Source organism: Melanotaenia boesemani, chromosome 7, assembly GCF_017639745.1.
Source record: "Melanotaenia boesemani isolate fMelBoe1 chromosome 7, fMelBoe1.pri, whole genome shotgun sequence".
Taxonomy (NCBI): Eukaryota; Metazoa; Chordata; class Actinopteri; order Atheriniformes; family Melanotaeniidae; genus Melanotaenia; species Melanotaenia boesemani.
Genome location: NC_055688.1, coordinates 21,181,180 through 21,201,280, shown reverse-complemented (window position 1 = coordinate 21,201,280; position 20,101 = coordinate 21,181,180). Strand labels below are relative to the sequence as shown.

Genomic DNA, 20,101 nt, shown 5'->3' with positions numbered 1-20,101 from the left:
GTTTTTTTTTTACGTATAGTAATCAGAGGTATGTGAAAGAGTTCAGTTAAAGGAATTGCGCTTGACCAGAGGTGCTTTATGCACTGAGCTACAGTCCCTGAGGGCTTCATGGCCCGGAGCCATAATAGAGTGTTTGTGGTTAGGTCATATGAAGGACAAAAGCTAATCCAGTGTGCGTTAAATTAAAACCTGATAGACTGTGGGGAGAGCACCGCTTGTAAGTTCGTGAGAATGATGAGTATCGTTGTAAGCTCCTCCACACTCCTGCCAACAATGACATGTTAATGTTTACCAGCTTATTGCTCTGACATTAATGAGGACTGTGATGTACAGAACAACAGAGGGGCAAGATTTGATACTGAAAAATTAAATAAAATTAAATAAAATAAATTTAATTAATGTTCCTGTTGGACAAAATATCAAAGACAATTATATGATTAAACAAGATTTGCCATTAAAAATACAGATTTGACTTCTGTCAGTCATCTTTAGGGATGGAAATATGCCATCTAACCATCTTTAATACTGCACATAGGCTTCAGTTTGCTTGTTAGAATAATACTCAGCTTGCACTGTGTAATGTTTTACCACTAGACTATCTCGGTTTGGCTGGAGAGGAAAACTAAATAAACACAGCAAAAATTGTGTTACAAACTGAAAATGCAGGAATCATAATACTCCACAGCAGAAGATGATTTATCAGCTGTCTTGCTTTGTCCAAGCAACAGTTTAGAAGTCCCCAAATATTTAATTTGCCATGATAGAAGATCAAGGAAAGCATAAAAGCCTCACATCTGACAAAATAAAGGGAAATTCCTTGCTTGACACTAATCATCAGAACAGAAAATAGGAATTTATTAGCAGCTTTATTTGTGCTTTTCTCATGATATACAAGTAATTTTTTTTTACATTACCTGTAAGATGAAGCTCATCCCATAATGAAGGAAATCTAAATATTTTGTTTAGCATTTATGCTATAATGCATTACCTAAAAAAAAGAGAGAAAGAAAAAAAAGAACGAAAGCATGGCGATAAAAAGATGGGCCTCAAGCTAATGACTTCCCCTAATCTGCATAATGTGTCACTGATGAGGTCAAATTCTGGCTGTGATTCATAACGAGAACTTTGGCTTGTGATTATCACATATAATGTGAGCCTTGCTGCAATATTTGAAATGATGCACTCCTGATATCTGTTTCATTCTGTGATATTATGAAGTACCGGGGATGCTGGGTATATTTTTGGTATCTCTTCATCTCAGTTGAATAGGACATCTGGCCCTGTAGCAATACAACCATAATAACAAGTGGAAGTGGATGCTGCATCAAGAAGTCAACTCTCTCACTCTCTCACACAGTGTCATTTCCATTGCCTGAGTGCAACATAGTGGCATTTTTTTCTAGTGTGCTGTCTGGTTTTGTTACATGGAAGTGTTGTTAGGACAGACCTTTAAATCTCATTATCTCCACCAAAAGGTTGCTTAGACACACTGCATAATTTATATGAATTTACAGCCAATTATGATATTTTTAGATTTTTTTGGTCCTTATTGTAAACTTAAAAATGAATGATGTTGTCTATGCAGGGCCATCTTGGTTATTAAAGAAAAAGCTCTTTTTCTTTTCATGGAGCTGATAAAAAGTAAATGGAATAGATGGCAGGTTATATTATTGAGTTTTAGAGAACAAATAGAAGGGCCAGCATGGAACCAATGCAATGTGCTACAATGAAAAAGGTCAATGAGAAAAGTATATATCTTATGCACTTAACCTTGCTGTCAGATAGCCATACTGAGTGAAGCCATTATATTAATTGGATTCCTTTGAATGGTAATTTCACTCTGGTGAACACAGGAGTTACTGCTTACTTAACTGGTTTGTGTTACTTTGTGACTTTGCTGCTAGTTTGGATCCAAGCTCAACCTTTAAAATACTAATGTTGAGGCAGTAGACCTGCAAAACAAAACTGCCATTTTTGTGAAAGATGTCTGGAGACTTTGTAGAGAGTGACAAAATGGTCTTAGTTGTCTGCCACGAAGAGTAGTCTGATGGCAAGGCAAAGCAGCTAAATTCCAAATATAGCATTCACTTAAACTGATACTGATCTTCTTAGATGTGTTTCTTTAAAGGCAGCTAAAAATAACAATAAAAAAATAGCTTTCCCTATCCATTGCAGCACATTGCTCCCATGCTTGCACTCTTGCCTTTTTCTCCATACAGGAGACACAACATCTTCTGTAGGTCATACATACACTGTGTTTAAGAACAGCAATCTCAGCTGCCCTTCAGAGACACTATGTATACTTTTAAAGATCCTCTTAAAAAAGTCCTGCTGCTATTGCTCTATGTAACTATGTTGCAACTAAAGCCCAGCACAGCATTTTGCAGTGATTGAGTCAAAGCCTTTTTTTTTTTTTTGCTGCTGCAAATGGCCTTTTGCTGCACATATGTGGCCATTAAATATTTAGTATGGTTGACAAGGATTTCTTCTGCAGAGGAGCAGCAGACAAACAAGTCTGTACTTCGGGAGTGTTTGCTGAAGTGAAGTCTAAGATTTGTTTTGCTCAGAATAAATAATATAGACAGAAAACAAATATGTTGTTTCGCTAGCTGGAGAATATGACTGCAGCTCTAACTCCCCCCTTTATTTCCCCTATTTTAAATGTTGAATGGCAGCATATAGAAAAGAATAATTTGGAAATATAACTGGCAGGTAAAGCCTATGACGTCCAGGGTGCTACAACACAGTCATTAATGTTTAATTGATACAACTGTTCCTCATTAAATAAGTATTGACCACTCTAATAGCCCATATCCCTATAGGGAAAAACTACCTGGTGTGATCGATTTACTGTATGTAACATTGCATGCATTGCATTGTTTCTCCGCCAGCAATTCTGTCTAATCTCTTCTTCCACGCTTTGGTGGTTGTCATGGCAATTATCTTAACCTCTGTGAAGCAGTTTAGTGTTTGTGGCCTTGGTGTCTGCACACAGACATTGGCTGTTTAAATATACACTAGCATTCAAACAGCTGGTGGACCATTAACAAGGGAATAACACTGTAATCTCCCTATGCAGAAGGAAGACAGTGTAAACATGAGGCTGGTACTTTATTTGATTCATTTCAACTGTCCATTCATGCATCAGCAATCTATCAATGAGCGTATACGTGAATTAAATCAACACAATCTGCAGTGTGGACCGTTCTGGAAAAGACTGTGAGACTAACAAATGGTTTACAGGTACATAAATCATTTACACACGGAGATTGCCATCAATTGCCGGACGCGCATCATCCCTCTGCATTGCTGTAATTTAATCTCACATGATATTAACAAATATTTTGGCAGCTTTTCTGTTGTGTTAAAAATAGTTGCTGGTGTTTACAGCTACATTTACAAACAGTGCTGGGTGTTTTAATATCACCAGCTGGTATTTATAGATACTACTCAAAAATTACACAAATCATGTTTGCTGCACTCTTCATAAACTCTGCTCAGCATTTGGAAACGTGAGTAGGCCATGCAAAGTGTTCAAAATACTAACTTTAGTTAATAACAGGGTTAACTTACCAGACTGGTGATATGAAGAAATGAGACAGAAAGTCAAAATACACAAGTGACAGGTTTAAATGTGTTGGAAGAATCATTTCCACTGATATGTTGATGTAGCTCTCTTGCTGTGGAAAAACAAGCAAGACTGATTTTATTAATCACCAGAGATGAACCAGCTGAAGTTGAAGCATAAATGTCACCTGGCTGATACTACCAAAAAAAAGCTTTTGAGGCTGGATGAAGAAACACATCTTTGATGAGTTGATTTGGCTTTCAAATTCCCCAGAGATTAATTTGATTGACCATCTATACAGCTATATTCAGATGGAAAAAATTAAAATCCATACCTCTCCCATAGCAACTTATAGGATATAAAGGCTTGTTTGCTAATGTTTGAATGCCCCACCACAAGATGCCTTCAGCAGTCTGGTGGAACTTGAGGGATTGAGGACTTGCATTTGTGCCTTCCGTACCCACATACGTATATAGTCAGGCTATGTGTTTTTAAAGTCTGTAAATATTGTTGATAGTGAAGACACAAACAAGAGAAGTCTCCTGAGTTTTAGAAAGGCATGTCTGGTAAACCATTTCTACTGGAAGCTATGTTCACCTTGTTTTGTGATCACCATAATAGTAATAAAAAAAAAAAAGTGAGAATAAAGTGATTTCACAGCAGTTCCTACTTTATCACACAACTTGCTAAGTACCCGAGCAGTTACAGAAATCTATAGGAGGTTATTGTAGTTTAATAGCATGCAGACATACTATAATGTTATTTTTAAACACTATCGGACTCAACTATTGTCAAAAGCGTCTGAATGTCGGTAATCTCTGGAGAAATGCTGCTAGTAAAATCCCCAGCCACCTAGTCACCTGTTGCATGTGGAAGTCTTAATAAATACCAGAAAATGTATAGATTTTCTTTTACAACTTGTTGTGTATGATATTGGGTGTCAGCGTATGGCGAGTGTGGGTGGTTTGATAACACTGAGTAAAGCAGCTGTCTTAAGCAGTTCCTGTGTAATTGTAATCCCTCTGATCAGCCTCTCTGTAAACACCAGATAGTAAACCTAGCCTGCAGCTTGACTTAGCATTGGCCACACACATGCACGCTGTTTTACTCATAAATACTTATGTATTAATACTAACACACCTGGATTTACATATGCCTACACACACTACCTCACACACAAAAACAGTTCATTTACAGCTATTGTGCTTTTTATTAGGCTCTGTCTGCAGGGTTAAAATACTAGCATGCCTTTACCCCATTTATATTCATGAGTAAATACAATTCTTTAAAGAACCCTACTTGGGATTAAAGTAAGACAGAACTATATCACTGTATATGTGATTATATATAAGCTTCCAAACACAGTACTGTGCATCTATACAAGGAGTGGAAAACATTTTGTTTTGCAATATATGTGGTAGAAATAATTTGACCAAGAATCCACAAATCTAAATAAAGTAAGGTGGAAAATCATCATTTTACATGTTTGTAGAAGACTGCAGATGCCAGTAGAAATATTTCAAGGTAAAACAAACATTTTCCACCTTACTTTGCAGGAAAGTAAAAAACTATAAATATATTTACCCTCAAGTTCATTAGAAATCATATGCATAAAGAGAGCCATCATACAGACTCCCAATATCAATATCAATATCAATATCAGAATGAGCTCTTTCTAAAACATAGCATGTGTCTAACTTTTATCTACAGGGACTAGGAAAAGGGAGGAAATTCCAGATGGAGGGGGACAATCAAAACGTCTGTGCTTGAGGTTATCTTTGCATGTGTCTTGGTGTGTAAAGCTTACATCCTGATGTTCTCCCTCTATTCCTCTCACTGTGCTGAGCCTTGTAATGGCTATGTGTAGTTTTTAAAAAGCTGGTGCAACAACATCAACTGATACCCACCTCGTCTGTGAAACAGAGTGACAGCGATGGTAAAGAATCAGATCTGTGCTCTCTTGTAACAGTTTCATACCTTTCAAACCTTTTGCTTGTTTTTAGGGTTTTAGATGAAAATATTCTCCATGTGAAACTGTATATCGTTTATTTTGGAGACCCAATTCATCAGGTGCTATTTGGTCTTTTTTTTCTTTTAAGACCCATGTTTTTGTTTTTTCTTTTTCTTTTGTTTGTTTTTTTTTTTTTTTTCAAATCAATCATGTGGGAGTACAAAGTGATTGTACACCAAGAGCTATAGCATGGTTATGCTCACATTCAAAATTAAAATATTAATTCATTGGTAAAGAATTTTCATGAGGCTTGTTTTTTTGTCTTGAATCAAACTAGCTCTGCTTGTCTAGTATATGCAGCCTTTTCAGAAAGCAAACTAAACCTGTTTGCAATATGATGCCCACAGATGACTTCAAGTTACAGGTCATGGCTTTTTAAAAATCTGGATTATGGCTTTATATACACATGCATTTATTCTTACAAAGATAGAAACACACACACTTTCAGACCTAGGAGTTTGACCGTTGAGAAAATTATCTTATTTGGGTTAAGTAGATCAAAAAATGTTCATATGGCAATATCTTAAACAGAGTAATGTCTTAATCAGGGTTCTCCAAATGTTATCCTGATTTAGTTTCCATCACATATCTTAACAAATGTCTTGATTTTTTTTCCAACTTGACAAAAGCAAAACAAGAGATTTTGTCCCTCTCAAAATGCATTATCAGCAAACTGAGCCATCAAACATTAATCCCATTTATTTGATGATTCAGATAGAGCTGGCATTAGCTGCTCCTAAATCTCCTTTCTATGAATGCCTGGATTTGAATCCTTTATGTAATCCTACATCAAGGCCAAGCTAGTTGAAATTCTTGGGTCAATTGAAATTGACAGTTAGTTCATCATTTGGAAATATAGAAAAAGGGTTTGTCATAATACAAATCCAAAAGCTTATTTTATTCTCAATTCTATACCCTATAATCTATGGAGCTATCATTCCATCCTCTGTTTGTTCTTATTTTTTGGGGAGCGTTTGCTTTCTTCAGAATTTATCAGACTTTTCTAAACCAGTTTAACATTATTGTTACTGAATCATGTTAATTAGGTAATGTTTTTCTAATATTAATATATTTAATAACTAAGATCATAGAAACACAGTGTATTGCTGTATTTTAAAGTGAATCATGAAATCTTTTTTTCCATCTTAGTGAGAATGAAGAATGCAAGTATTACTAAAGAAGCACAACTACTTACACAAGAATGTTTATCTTACAATGATCTGTTATTAATGAGAGACTTGAAGACTCTGCTGTGTTTGTAAATGCAAATACTGAGCCAAATCTCTGCAGAGCTAAGACTCACAACGACAGCATTTTAAGGTCAATTCCCTGTTCTCTGCTCCACCTTTTACATGTTCCTCTAAACTGTGTACATGCCTTCACTCCTCTACTTGTTTTTTCTCCACCCACTGTCCCTCTGCTGCCTTTCCTTCTATAACAACAGGAAAGGCTGTAAATGTGCATTAGTAAACCAAAGTGTGAGTAGTTCTGATGCCCATCTGGGATCTGATCTGGCTGGCAGAGAAAGATGCTTCACTCCATATGTGTTCTTGGCTGAAAAGCTTGGACCATTCACTTTTTTCTTTCTTTTTTTGTCAAGTGATTAATGAAAAGGCTTTTCAAAACCTGTGAGGGCTTGATATGATTATATGGTGCTCATATAAAAAAAAGATCTACAGTGTGTATTTGTTGAATCATGGGTGTCTACGTTGGTCCTAAATTTCTTAGGTGTCTTGTAAAATATCTTTAAAATCCAACTATGTCATGATTTTTTAAGCCTTGTGTTAAATAAATACTTTTAAGGTTCCGTGTTAAAGAAAACAGTGATATTCCATATTGACTCATAGTGCATGAAAGTGGAATGGGTCCATTAACCTGGTTAGCCATGAATTTATTGAGTACAAAGTGCAGTGAGGCTCATGAGCCAACAGAGGATGGGGACCAGTTACTGCTGTCCCTGCTGCATAGCTAGCAGAAGGCATGTAACCTGTTCCAGTTATGTAATGCTATCAGTTCTGACAAGAAGAAAGAATACATTTAGTGGGTTTTAATAACTGATTAAATATTGCTTTTAGATGAATGATGCTGTTCGTCATTTGTTACCATGGACTTGTCCCTCGTTCTGAGCTTCATTTCTGACAATCACATTGATTATTGTTATGAAACTGCAGATGACGGCATTCCAATTGGAGGAAACATTTTCTGTTAGTGTGTGTATGCGTGTGTGGATTCTGAGCATTTTAAGGCCACCTTATGATTACAGCAGCACATACAGGGAAGTTGTTTGTTTCTTATGCAAACTTTTCACTTTGAGAGTCCATTTATTTGTATGCTATAGGTTTAAATTTGCAGGATTTCACTACAACAGATGGTAGAGGGAAATCAGAGAATAAATGAATAACTTGAGACCATCAGAAAGCAACAAACATCTGATTAAGATGTTTGTTAAGATACAATTAACTATAATAATGCAGGGTTGGTTTTAGAAAAACTAATCCAGCTGTGCAACCAAACAGCTGTGCTCAAGTAGACTGAAGGTGCCGGTTTCTTCACAGAAGCATTCAGCAGCTTTTCTTTCTCTATAACTATTTTCACAAATTAACATTGGGGATATTTAGAAGAAATTGGGTTTGATCCAGTTTTTTTTTTTTTTTTTTTTTTCCAAGCTAAGGGACCTATAACAGCATTAACATTAACAGTAGCCTACAGTCTACAGTTTAGGTTATTCAATCTTTTAGACTCTTGCCAAGTGGCAGCAACAATCTACAAGTAGATGTGGTTTGGAAGGCACCATCAGTGAGAAGCAAACAAAGGCAACCATTTTAATCTTCTATTAAAGTAACAAAGAATCCAAACAATGAAAAAAACAAAACAAAATTTTTAAGATGAAACAGAAACATTGCAACATTTGGAAAACTTGAAAAGAAGCTAAAAACTTTCTCTGCCATTGAATGTCTGACATTATTGTAAGCCTTTCAAAATTCAGTGGTGTTAAGTGCATTCAGTTCGTCATATTGTGGAGGAGTTAGTTGACCCTGTGCTAATCATCATAAGCATGCAAGGAGGCAAATCTATCCTATTAAAATCTACGTGTCATAAACCAGCAATGTACAGCATGATGGACAAGCAACATGATCAATCTTTGTATCTGTTTTGTGTAACATTCAACACTGATCACAGTTGACATGAAAAGAACATGTAAATCATCTGTGACTTTGAAGTGGATTTGATACAGATTCATAAGCTACTTGGTGTCACGTATTGCTCAGGTTTTTTGATCCTATTACACTTGAACCTTCTCCCACAATGTTTCAGTCTTCCTAAACTCAAAGGCCAAATTATCAGCAGGCAATAGTCAAACGTACATGCTTTATAATCCTATTTGCTCTTGTCAGCTGTAATTTGTAGTGAAAGAGATCCCTAGCATTAATCTGCTTTGGAAAAGTGATTTTTTTTTTTTGTGTATTCCTTGCTGTTAATAAGATAAAACAACTTGAATCTATGACAGGGACGGAGGTTGTGCAGCTGTCACTTACATGTGCAAACATGCTAATATATATTTATTGTTATTAACATTTACTTCTCCTTTGGTATTATGCATTACTCAAAACAACAACAACAAAAAAACAAACATTTCTTTTTCATTTTTTTGTGTGTTCAAGCAACTAAATCTGCTTTTTTTTTACTTAAAATATACTTCTCATGTTCTTGTTTTTCTCAAAGCAATGCAACTATGTTGTTTTTAAAATCATATTGGCAAACCACAGTGCCTTATTTCACACTTTCACCTAAAAATATTTATTGCAGTTACTTAAAAATGCAAGTGTAAAATCTTAGGAAATAACCATTTGGTCTGAAAATTATTCTTGCATAAAAAATTAAAACACTAATTCAGTATTTCCTTTTTTTCTTAATATCCCAGTCCCTACAAATATACTTTTTTAACACCTGTATATCAACAAGCACATCTGGATAATGATCTTACAGGAGCCACAACACAATTAAAACACACATACATAACATGCATTAAAGACACATTAGATTTTCTCAGTGATGCACACCCAAAAACATCTAATTCGACATCCATCTTGCATCCTACCTGTACTGTGACCTCTCTCCAGTTAGTGAAAGTCAGTCCTTTGTTGACTCTTGTCTTATCACTTTCTCTGTTTCTCTTTTTTTTCTTCTGTTGATATCCGCTTGCTAGCAATGATGCAGTGTATAAAGTGAAACTCAACTTCAATGTCACGCGGCATCCTGGAAGCAAAAATTGTGAAATGTGGTTTCTCGGCCTCTGTATGCTGCTGGGCAGCAGTGTCTTCAGAAATGTACATAATAAAAGTCACTATGCTAAGAAACCAGTCAGCAATGCAGAGTTCTAAGGTTGAGAAGTTACGTAGTGCGACTTTAAGATAAGAATGACCTAAACTTAGACTTAGACAACTTTATTAGTCCCGCCAGGGGCAATTAGTTTGAGCAGCACAACATACAACCGTACAGTATGGTATGAAGGACACAAGATATATATATAAAATATTAAAACAAACTTTACAAATTACAGAGAATTTAAAAGATGAATAGCAGATTTTGAATAATGGTTTGTTTTACAATATGGTAAAATGAATGCATTTGTTTTCAATTGCATCTTTAAAATTAAGCAGGATGGAAATGACAAAAAATAAATGATAATAAACTGTAGCTGATCAAAATGCAGGTGAATCAGTTTTGGAGCACTCTGGTCCAAACTCTGGTCCTTGAGGACCTCTATCCTGCAGTTTTTGTTGTTTCCCTGCTGAATTTAATGGGTCATTTTGAAGAAGATGACAAGAACCTGTTGGATCCGAAAGGACAGAGGATATTAAACAAACTGTAATAAGATAAATGATGGAATAAATAATGCTTATGAAAGCAATTTGCAAATAGTAGTTTAGACTGAATTAAAAGGAGAAAACAGCAAATCATGCAGGCTGTCATGTATCTAAGTCAAACCTTTCGGTATTATAATTACTTAGTTTGCTCTAGTTTAATAGATAAATAGAGCTGGGTGTCATCAGCATAGCAATGTATGTCTTTTTCTTCATGCATGTAAAGACAAAACCGAACTGGTACAAGTTCAGTACCCTGCATTACAGACTGGACACATTATACAAACTATATTCTACTTGATAAATATGATTCAAACCAGCCTAAAGCATTAAGTTCATTCCCATTCTGGTGGTTTCTGAAATAAGATTATGCACTCAGTTGTGTCAAATGCAACACTGAGATCCAACAGGTCCAGCACAGAGACAGACTGTTGTAAGTAAAACGACAATAAGAAGCTCATCTGCAACCTGTTGACTACACAAAGTTTACTCCTTGGTTCATGTCATTCAGTAAGAATTAACATTTAAAACATGTTAAATTACACACACACACACACACACACACACACACACACACACACACACATATATATATATATATAGTTTGGCTAGTCCTCTGATATATATATATATCAGAGGACTAGCCAAACTCTGAAAAAATGTCACTAGGGTTGCCAACATTAGTCGATTAGTCATGATTACGTTGACTACCAGAATAGTTGTCAACTAATTTAATAATTGACATTATTGTTTCTTTTTTTAAGCTTTGTTTTTCTCTCAAAACTGCCACTGTATGTTCCACTGCCTTGTCTTGGTTTGTATTTTACTGTATGAGACAGGTCAGCTCCATGTGTCTGACTACACCCCAAGTTCTCTCTATAGGTTACTATAGGTTATATTTGGTCTTAATGATATTACTTGAAATTCCTCTTTCAGTTATGCATTAGATCAACTGACCCCTGCTCTGATATGTGTTCCACGGTGTCATTAGGCACACTGGATGGGAGATGACAGGAGGACTTGGTCCATAATACTTAATCTCTAGATGAAAAAAGTGAATAAAATGGCAAACTGCCCTCTGAGACAGATTAATAGCTTCTTTACATACTGTGCGTTGGAGTAAATTAAATGCTTTAACTGAGAGAGTGAGACTAAAGCCATAACCTAATTGTGTTATACTTGAGTAATTGTCAGTAAAAGTAGGTAACAGATGGAAACATTTTCCCTCTTTTCTTTTCTTGATCAGGCCACCTTTATACTAATGGCTTTAACCTTTCCAACAGTTTTAACAGAGCAACAGAGCATACAGAAATTTGAAAACCATGCCATTTATTGTGTACTACACTTAATTAATACTATGAATGGGATTGGGAAAATGTAGCAAAAAAACTAATGTTTTGACAACCTGGGCTCTCGGGAAACATTCTGGTCCACACTCCAGACTACTTGGTGGCAGTAATGCACCAATTCATTTTTGCCAAATGCTAAAAAATATCAAGAAGAAGTAGAACTGCAGAGCAGAGTTTAGGGTTTACTGAACGCATCGAAGGAAGAAAAGAAAGAGAGTGATATGAAGAAACAGGTAACTGGGAAGAAAGAGGGCAGATATCTTGCTCTTGGTTTAACAGTAAGTATGTTTCACACACACATTATTACATCTCCCTAATGTAAGTAGTAAGTTACATAATTATAAGTTATGTAGTTATAGTGAGTTTTATATATATTTAAATGTATATATAAGGGCGAGGGGGGGCCTCAGAATGTTTATTCCTCCAAAGGGGACACTGCAGAAAAAAGTTTGAAAACCACCGCTTTAGTTACCTAACTCACCCCAGTGTGATAATTTCATCTTATATAGCCTATAGTAATTAAATGAAATAAAATACAAAGAAAGTAGAGAAAAAGGAAGCAATAGGTGAGGGAGACAAAGAAAAAATGGGTGTGAGAAATAATGTGAGCTCAGAGGGATGAAAGAGCAGGAATCAAAATGCAAGCTCATTATGCATTTCAAAGAAAACCTCAAGTTCAACTCGATTTACTATCTCTGGTGCCAGCAAGGTGACTTACTACCAAAATAAAACTATTCTTTCTTGAGATGAAGCCATGTTGAACTGAAGACATCCCAGAAGACAATGTGCTAGATTCTGTTCCTTGTAAATCCACATTGAGGCCAGGCTATTTTTGAGACAAAAACCTCAGGCTACAGACCTGTTTCTGTGCTTAATTTTGATTCTAAATTTGTGAGTATGCCGTTTATCAAACTATGATGACTGTGCTCCGCCTCCTCATTGGATACAAACCATGACTTGAGTAAAGTGTGCACAGTGCATCTGATATATGGGAGTGTAGTTAATTTATGTTGACCTGTTAGTGCTATATTTGAATTAACACATGTCCTTCAACCCCATTTGAGCCTAGGTATTTGTGAGCTTGGGTGTCACTGATGATGCTTTACTACATTAAGTGACACATCCACATTTTAGCTTAAGTACAGCACAATCATTGCACAGCCCTTCCTTTATACATTTCATGACTGCCATACTGTTGCTGTAAAATCCTAAACATGACTCCAACAGGCCTTAAATAAATAAGCAACAAAGACACTACACCCCACACCTTTATTTGTACCCACTTCTCTTTACTATGGGATTTATTCCTGTCAGGTGGGCAAGGACATCTATTGGAACCTACTGGAGGTCCAGTGTCACAGCACTGTTGCCTATAGATCACCAGCCATCATGGACCTGGGTGACAGCTCACCCTGAGTGGCCACTCTTATAGAGAGTGAACTTCCCAACCCTGCTGTTTAATCCATCATGCTTCTTTCAGTCCCAAAAGGCACTCTTCATCAAGGCTAGGGCAAGGATGAAAGCTGTAAAAGATGATGCCCACCCCCTCCTCTGTTGTTGTCCTCTTAGCCCCACAGTCACTCATTTTTATTGTCTCTGATGAGCCGGCATTTAGTTAGCTCATCAATAAAGGTCAGAAGGAATTTCACATTCTCCAGAATCTATTCACATATATTCACATAGCTCAGGGAGAACTACTTAAACAGCAAGAGAGGGAAGTGAGGATAATAAAGACAAAACAGCTATACAATTCATTAATGCCAGCAGTTTGACATTACATTTACAGCCATCGAGGATTACACCTTCCACCATATCTTTGGATATGGTAGAAGGGGTCTGTTTTAAATAGTGCTGGACAATGATTAGGATTTTTTATTAAAATTAATCTCCTAATCGTGATTAACCCTCCAATTATCCTCAAGTATTACTAACACATTTCACCCTTGGGGTCAATCTGACCCCAGGGATATTTGCCTCCAGAAAATGATTTAAAGAAAATTGTTGCCCATGTTTTTGTGTCAGGAACTTTATTTGTTGAATACATAAATAACCTCTTGATAGTGAAATCTTAACCTGTTCGGTAGGGATGTCATTGGAAAAGTAAAAATTGACGAAAATACAGCCTAAAAATGTTCAGAACAGCAAAATAAATAAACTCTGTACCCACTCCTCACTAAGAAGAGTAAACTCAGTTAATTTACGTCAGTCTCCAAATGACTCCAATAATACCAGAAAAAGTCGCTAGTCGCTTTTGTGAAAAAAAAAAAAAAAAAACTGCTAGAAGCGTCTGAAAACTCAATGGATATAGCGACGAAGTCACTAAGTTGGCAACACTGTGTATCAACTCAAAAGTATCAGCTCTGTGCCTGCAGGTGTGAGGATGTTAGGTCATACATGGTTCACACACAGACAAGTTTTACACAGTTAAAAAAGCTTGGGGTCAATCGACCCCAAGACCACCAATACATGTGAAATGTGCTCAGTACATTGAAAAAATATCATCATGGTAATTTTATGCTTTCATTAATTGTACCCATCAAATTAGGAAAAGTTATGAATATGAAGCAAAAAAAAAAAGTCAACTATTATTTTTTAAATGCTAAACACTGAATGGGGTCACACTAACCCCAAAGATCAAAGAAGGGTTTATGAACTTCTTACATGCAAAATTCAATAATGAATTCAAATGGTGTGTATAGCACGCTTCAAGTACTGCTACATTAAATAATAAACGTAGTAACTTTAGATTTACAAACACTTTAAATGAAAACATTATTTTTAACAGCAGTATTCCGGTTATACAGTAGCAGTTAAAATGTTTAATGTAAATTTCAAAGTAAATTGTACTGTAAAAAAAAAATCTAATATTTATGACAAATAAGGATGGAAATTTTGGGATTTATTTGTGAAAACTGTAACAAGTTGGCATAATGTCATAATGAAAGAAATCCCAAATAGGACTGCCGCTTTCTCCATAGCCATCACGCTAGCTGTTGACACGTCACATCATTGACCTTCAGGTGCCGTACGATGCAGACACCTGGCAGAAATCCGACGGAGTGAATTAAATAGATTTCAATTCAACCCCAAGAGATTATGTATTAAATAAACTTCCAAAAACGAAAACAAAGGACATTTTTGCTATAATTTTAGTTAATTTTAGTTCATTTTGTAAACACACAATAGGGTTTCAGTTAGTTATCATTTTTTTTTTATTCTTGTTTTTATTTTTATTTCAGTTAACAAGAATGTTTATTTTATTCTAGTTTTCATTTTTTTGTTCGTTTTCTTTAACTATAATAACCTTGGTACAAAGAAGCAATTTTTGGGCTTTCCACTTTCCACTGAAACTCAGCGAAATGAGCGCAGTGCATTTGGAAATAGTTTTCCGTGAGCGCATGCTTTTTCCCACATGTTTACAGAGCAGCGATTCTGTGAAGGTAGAGGCAGAAATGACCGCACACAACAGTGGTTCAAGTCAGAGCGGCTCACCTCAAATGCTAATAGATGTAACGCAATGCTGTTTATTTTAATGCCGGTTCTCCCATCACTGCTACAGTGGTTGTAAAATTCACTCTTATTGCCAATGATTGTGCTTGTCAGAAAAAATAATCAGAATCTGAATCAGAACCTGAATCACAATCACAATCAGAATGCCCTTTTTTGTCATTACACAGAATGTACAATGAGTTTGGAGAGCTTCTCTTTTCCAATGACAAAACAGGTAGTTAAAACTAACGAAATGTCAATAACTTAAAAAGCATAAGAAACTAGGTATATACAAGATAAAAGATCTACAAAATAATGCAGGCTAGTGCAAACAAAGCAAAACCATGTAAACAATGCAGGACAGTGCAAGTTTGGCATAATTATGGCACACAGGATGAGATATATTGCATATTATCAAATTACCCAATCTTGTAAATATACTATAGAACATGTAAATATGTAATTCAAGAAACTGCAAAAAATAGAATAAAATTATTAGTGTGTTTTGTTTCTTCATTTATTACCGGTCTCATTCTGTCATATCAGGATTGGGACCTTGTTATTGCAGTGTTGTCTGTTTTAGCGCCCACTGTTCACCTTGTCACTACCACTGTTTTTTTGTGATACTTGTTACATGATTTGAATTGTTGCTAAGCTGCAAAGTATATGTAAGGTTGATCAAATGGATGCTTCTTGTTGATGGAAATTAATAAAAAAAAAAAAGTACAGTGTTTTAAATTCTGCATTTAAGCCATGTTAACATCTGTTAACAAAATATTTGAACATGAAGGGGACCAGATGTGTTCTGCTAAAGTAAGCAAAAGCTTACTGTGTTCAGTAGTTTTTAAACTTAAAAAAAAAAGCCAAAACAAACAAACAAACAAAAAAAAACAACAAAACAAAACAAAAAAAAAAAAAAACACACACAAGCAACAACAAAAAAACATTAAATGGATCCAAGTAACATTTTCCTTTTCTGCATGAAAAGTTTCAGTTATGTTAGTCCTTTATGTTCATCTCAGAGTAATGTGGAAGCACTGTTATCTATTCAGGTTTTATCATTCTAGAAAACCCGAACTGAATCTGACATGCAGTTCAAGTGTTTAATATAATAACAGCTTAAGAAGAGCTGATATCAGCAATATCAGGACATTAAAAAAAAGTGCATGTCATGGATTCTGAATTAAGAGTTACCTGTGTACTTGCAAAATTATTCACTTACAAATTTTTTTTTTTCTTTTCTTTTTTTTTTTTTTTTACCTTTTTTTGTTGGAAAATTAAAAAGAATGTTGCACATGCATGTCATGAATAATATCCGAGGAAAATATGGTAGTGATTTGATTGAGGCTGCTGATTAATAGTCTCCTTATTAAGTAATAGAAGTGTCAAAAAGAGACATGGCTCTCAAATCCATTAGGGTGAGAAGATACAATTAATTTGGGCCTTTTCGCTTGTAGCAAATCCATCAACAGAAAGAAAATAGGCCAATGATAGAAGCTAAGCAGGAATTGTGCCCAAAGGAGGACAGATGCAATAGGTCCAGTAACAGAAACACAGGGATTTTTACAGGATTGCTATAGACACATGCAGAGTGTTGCTATAGAAAGTCTTCTTAATGTCACAGTACGCATGACTTCATAACAGTAAATGTCTCTCCAGTGTCACATAGGAGCCTGTGCATGCCATTTGCTTGCCTACTAATACAGTGAATAAGATGGCAATGTGATGAATGGAGGTAGGGGGGCTGATGCTAACCTAAAGCTAACATTAGGAGACTGTGCATTTGCATCCCACAACTAAAACTAACACTGATTCTGGACCTCAAACCCTTGTTGTTTCCTTTCCTTTTCTTGGTGTTATGCTAACAATTTTCCCTTCCAGTGAACCAAGTCTATGTTTACAGGAGCCCTTGTTGTTGCTTAATTGATTGTCTTTAATTTGAGGTTTTCTGTTATATTGGTGTTCTTAACATAAATCTGTGTATCCATTTCTATAGCCTTTCTCTACTCTCTCCTGCTTTCTGTCTGAGTTTGTGTTCTAGTACTAATTTTTTTATAGTAATATACCATTTCTATTGCCTGTGTTGGATGTTTTTACTTTTTTACTGTTTTTTGCTTGTGTTTCTGCCCTGTGTTTTGCTGCTGTTTTATTTTGTTTGTGTGCAGTCAGCTTTCTAACCCCAGTTCATTCTGTTATGGCACCACTACAGTCCAGGATGATGCTGCCCCAGGTACCCAGGAGTACATTATGTTACGGCAGGACTCCATCCACTCAGCGGATATAAGGAGTAAAGGGTCTCCCTTTCGTGCTAAGTGTCACGAAATCTTCTGCTGCCCACTGAAGCAAGTCGTCCTCAAAGAGAGCGCAGAGCCTGAAGGTTTGTTTGCATCCCATCTTTATTTTGATTGGTCGAACGCTTCATCTCCCTTTGCCTACTCTCATCTATATTCCCGTATCATATTCTGTCTGGATTGATAGTTCTTTAACTCTTCAAACTAAGTTTTCTTTCAATCTTTGTGCTTCTTTTGAGAGCGTCTGGTGTGCTTCTGCCTCTTATGAAGCATATATGTGCTGGTGCATGAACATGTTTCAGAGCGTGAGCACATCTTTTCAAGTACAGCTTACAGTTTCATTCTTAGGGGTATTTGCTTGCAGAGAACCTGTCTGATAGTGGCTCTTCCTGTGTGGTTTGCTTGTATGAGTGTATATATATGTGTCCCTGCGTGCTTACCCATACATTGGACTGAGGAGCATAGCAGCTGTAGCTCCTGCACACCCCTCCCTACTCCAAACCATTAACTCGGTCATTGCCACCCTGAGGCGCATGCACAGACCAAAACAAAGTGCAAAAAGAAAAGGGGTGATAGATGGAGGCAGCTGCTTCCCTATTGAGTTCAGTGACTAGGCAATTTTAGTAGGTACTTCTACTTTAACTGGCCTCCTAAAAAGAAGTACAACTTCTTTATCATCCTGTCTAGAGGTTCATGATTCATTTTCATAATGAAAGAGTGATAAGCTCAGTTGCATACTGCAAGTCAGCACCCTCTTTTGTTCTATATGCCTCTTATGATTCTGTGGCTTCGTACTCTTGGTGGCTGTAGCTTACCAACTCGTTGCTTCCATCCTCCCATTTCTCCCCTGCCAAACATTATATTTCCCCCTTCACTTCTTTTTCTTCTTGGGTTTTAGTACTTGCAGCAGCATGTAAAATACGTGTAAACTGATTATGCTACTAGTCTTTGTGCTGTAAAGGAAATGTAGTAAAATTATTGTAATAGAAAAAGACAGTGCTCCAAGCATGCAACCATAACATGCTCTGTCTAGTGCTTAGGCCCTTCGACTACCACATTTATCATGTATTCCTCAATATAGTGCTAACATTGTAGAAACTGCTTTCTTCTGCAAACCTCCTGATAGGTAAGAGATGAACTCTCTCACTACTGAAATGTTTGCTGCAGTGTATTGGTTTGTTTTCTGTTACATCTAAAAATGTCTCCTATTTGGAAGTCTTGCTGTGCTTAGATGTCAGTTAACCTGTTGATAGTTTCCTGTTTACCCTCTGAAGAACTCAAGTACATGTAGTTACCTTGTGGGAAAAGAGAGAGACGAGGAGAGAGATATAGAACTGGTGTGCTAGCAGAGGTCTGCCTAGAGAAGTACAGATGTATTATTCAGTTAGTCTGCAGCTCCAGTTGGACGTGACTGAATTTACAAAGGAAGGAGGGGAGACTACTGCTGTTACGTAAGCTGTTCACAAGACATCATTAATGTTGATGCATGATGTGGATAGAAATTGTGTAGAACTGGGTGGGGAACAAGCACTACAGGCACAGAGAAACACACAGTCTCCAATGTAGTATTGTAAATAATGCATTACAAGAACAAAGACAGGGTAAGATAGTTTATATTTGCATTGACCTTTGCTGGATAAGAGGTATGTGGTGTAAGTTTGTATGTTTTGCAAGGTCTAAGCAGGAAACTCAGCCTTGTCACAATGTTACCATGGCAACAGCATTCTAACTGCTTTCTGTTACACTTATTAATGATTTTTGTGGATTACAGATGCTGGAATATTTAGCTGTGTGTTAAACAGAGTTAGTAAGTCACTGAGGATTATAACACAAACTGTTCAGTGGGAACTGTAGTAGGCCTTCTGCTTTCTCTATATGGTCTGACTTTGACAGGAGTCAGCAATTTACTGATGCATGTCCCTACACTGACCACCATATAAGTCTTACTTTTCTGAAGACATGCTCAAAGACATACATGCTGCACAAATTGTAGCTTGCTAGATTTAGTTTGTAGCTCGCCAGATAATGAATCTAAGTCATCTCAGTGCATCTCTGCTTAGCTGCAGGGAGTTTACTTTGCAATAACTTTAAGAAGGGAGCTTTGGACTCAACATTCTCAGACCTGTGTAAGCTACCGTTACTTGCTTTGGGTTAGTCTGAATCTCTACCTTTTGATTATTTATCTCTTCGTTCAGCAGTCATTTTCTCCTGGTTCTTTTTCTTCTGTTTCAGTCTTTGGCACTGTTCTGTTTCTTTACAGCAGAAACAAAAGATGATGTCTGAGTAGCTGATCTGTGTAAATATCCATCTATAATTCAATCAACTGCAAAACATTGTGTTTACAGTTCCAGGCTATTGCTATATGTAAACATAGACATGTATGGCTTGAAATGTATGTATGATATTTGTATAAAATGAGAATGTTGTAATTTTTTTCTGCACTGACCAGCAACCTTTTTCTGCCATGACAGGCACAATAGGAATTTTACCCAGTATTGGCTGAGTTTAGATAACAAGTTTAAAAGTTT

At 36.3% G+C, this 20,101-nt stretch overlaps 1 protein-coding gene across 2 annotated transcripts in view; it reads left to right on the top strand.

Moving 5' to 3' along the window:
• The window catches only part of fgf13a (fibroblast growth factor 13a), a 118,795-nt gene that overhangs the window by 30,594 nt on the left and 68,100 nt on the right, over positions 1–20,101 (top strand). Inside the window, exon 3 of one of the 2 annotated variants that reach the window (XM_041990783.1) lies at positions 17,492–17,659. The exons of the other annotated variant lie outside the window; for it this stretch is intronic. Coding sequence (XP_041846717.1) covers positions 17,492–17,659 — 168 coding nt within the window. The remainder of the gene's footprint in view (positions 1–17,491; positions 17,660–20,101) is intronic. 2 annotated transcript variants of the gene reach the window in all.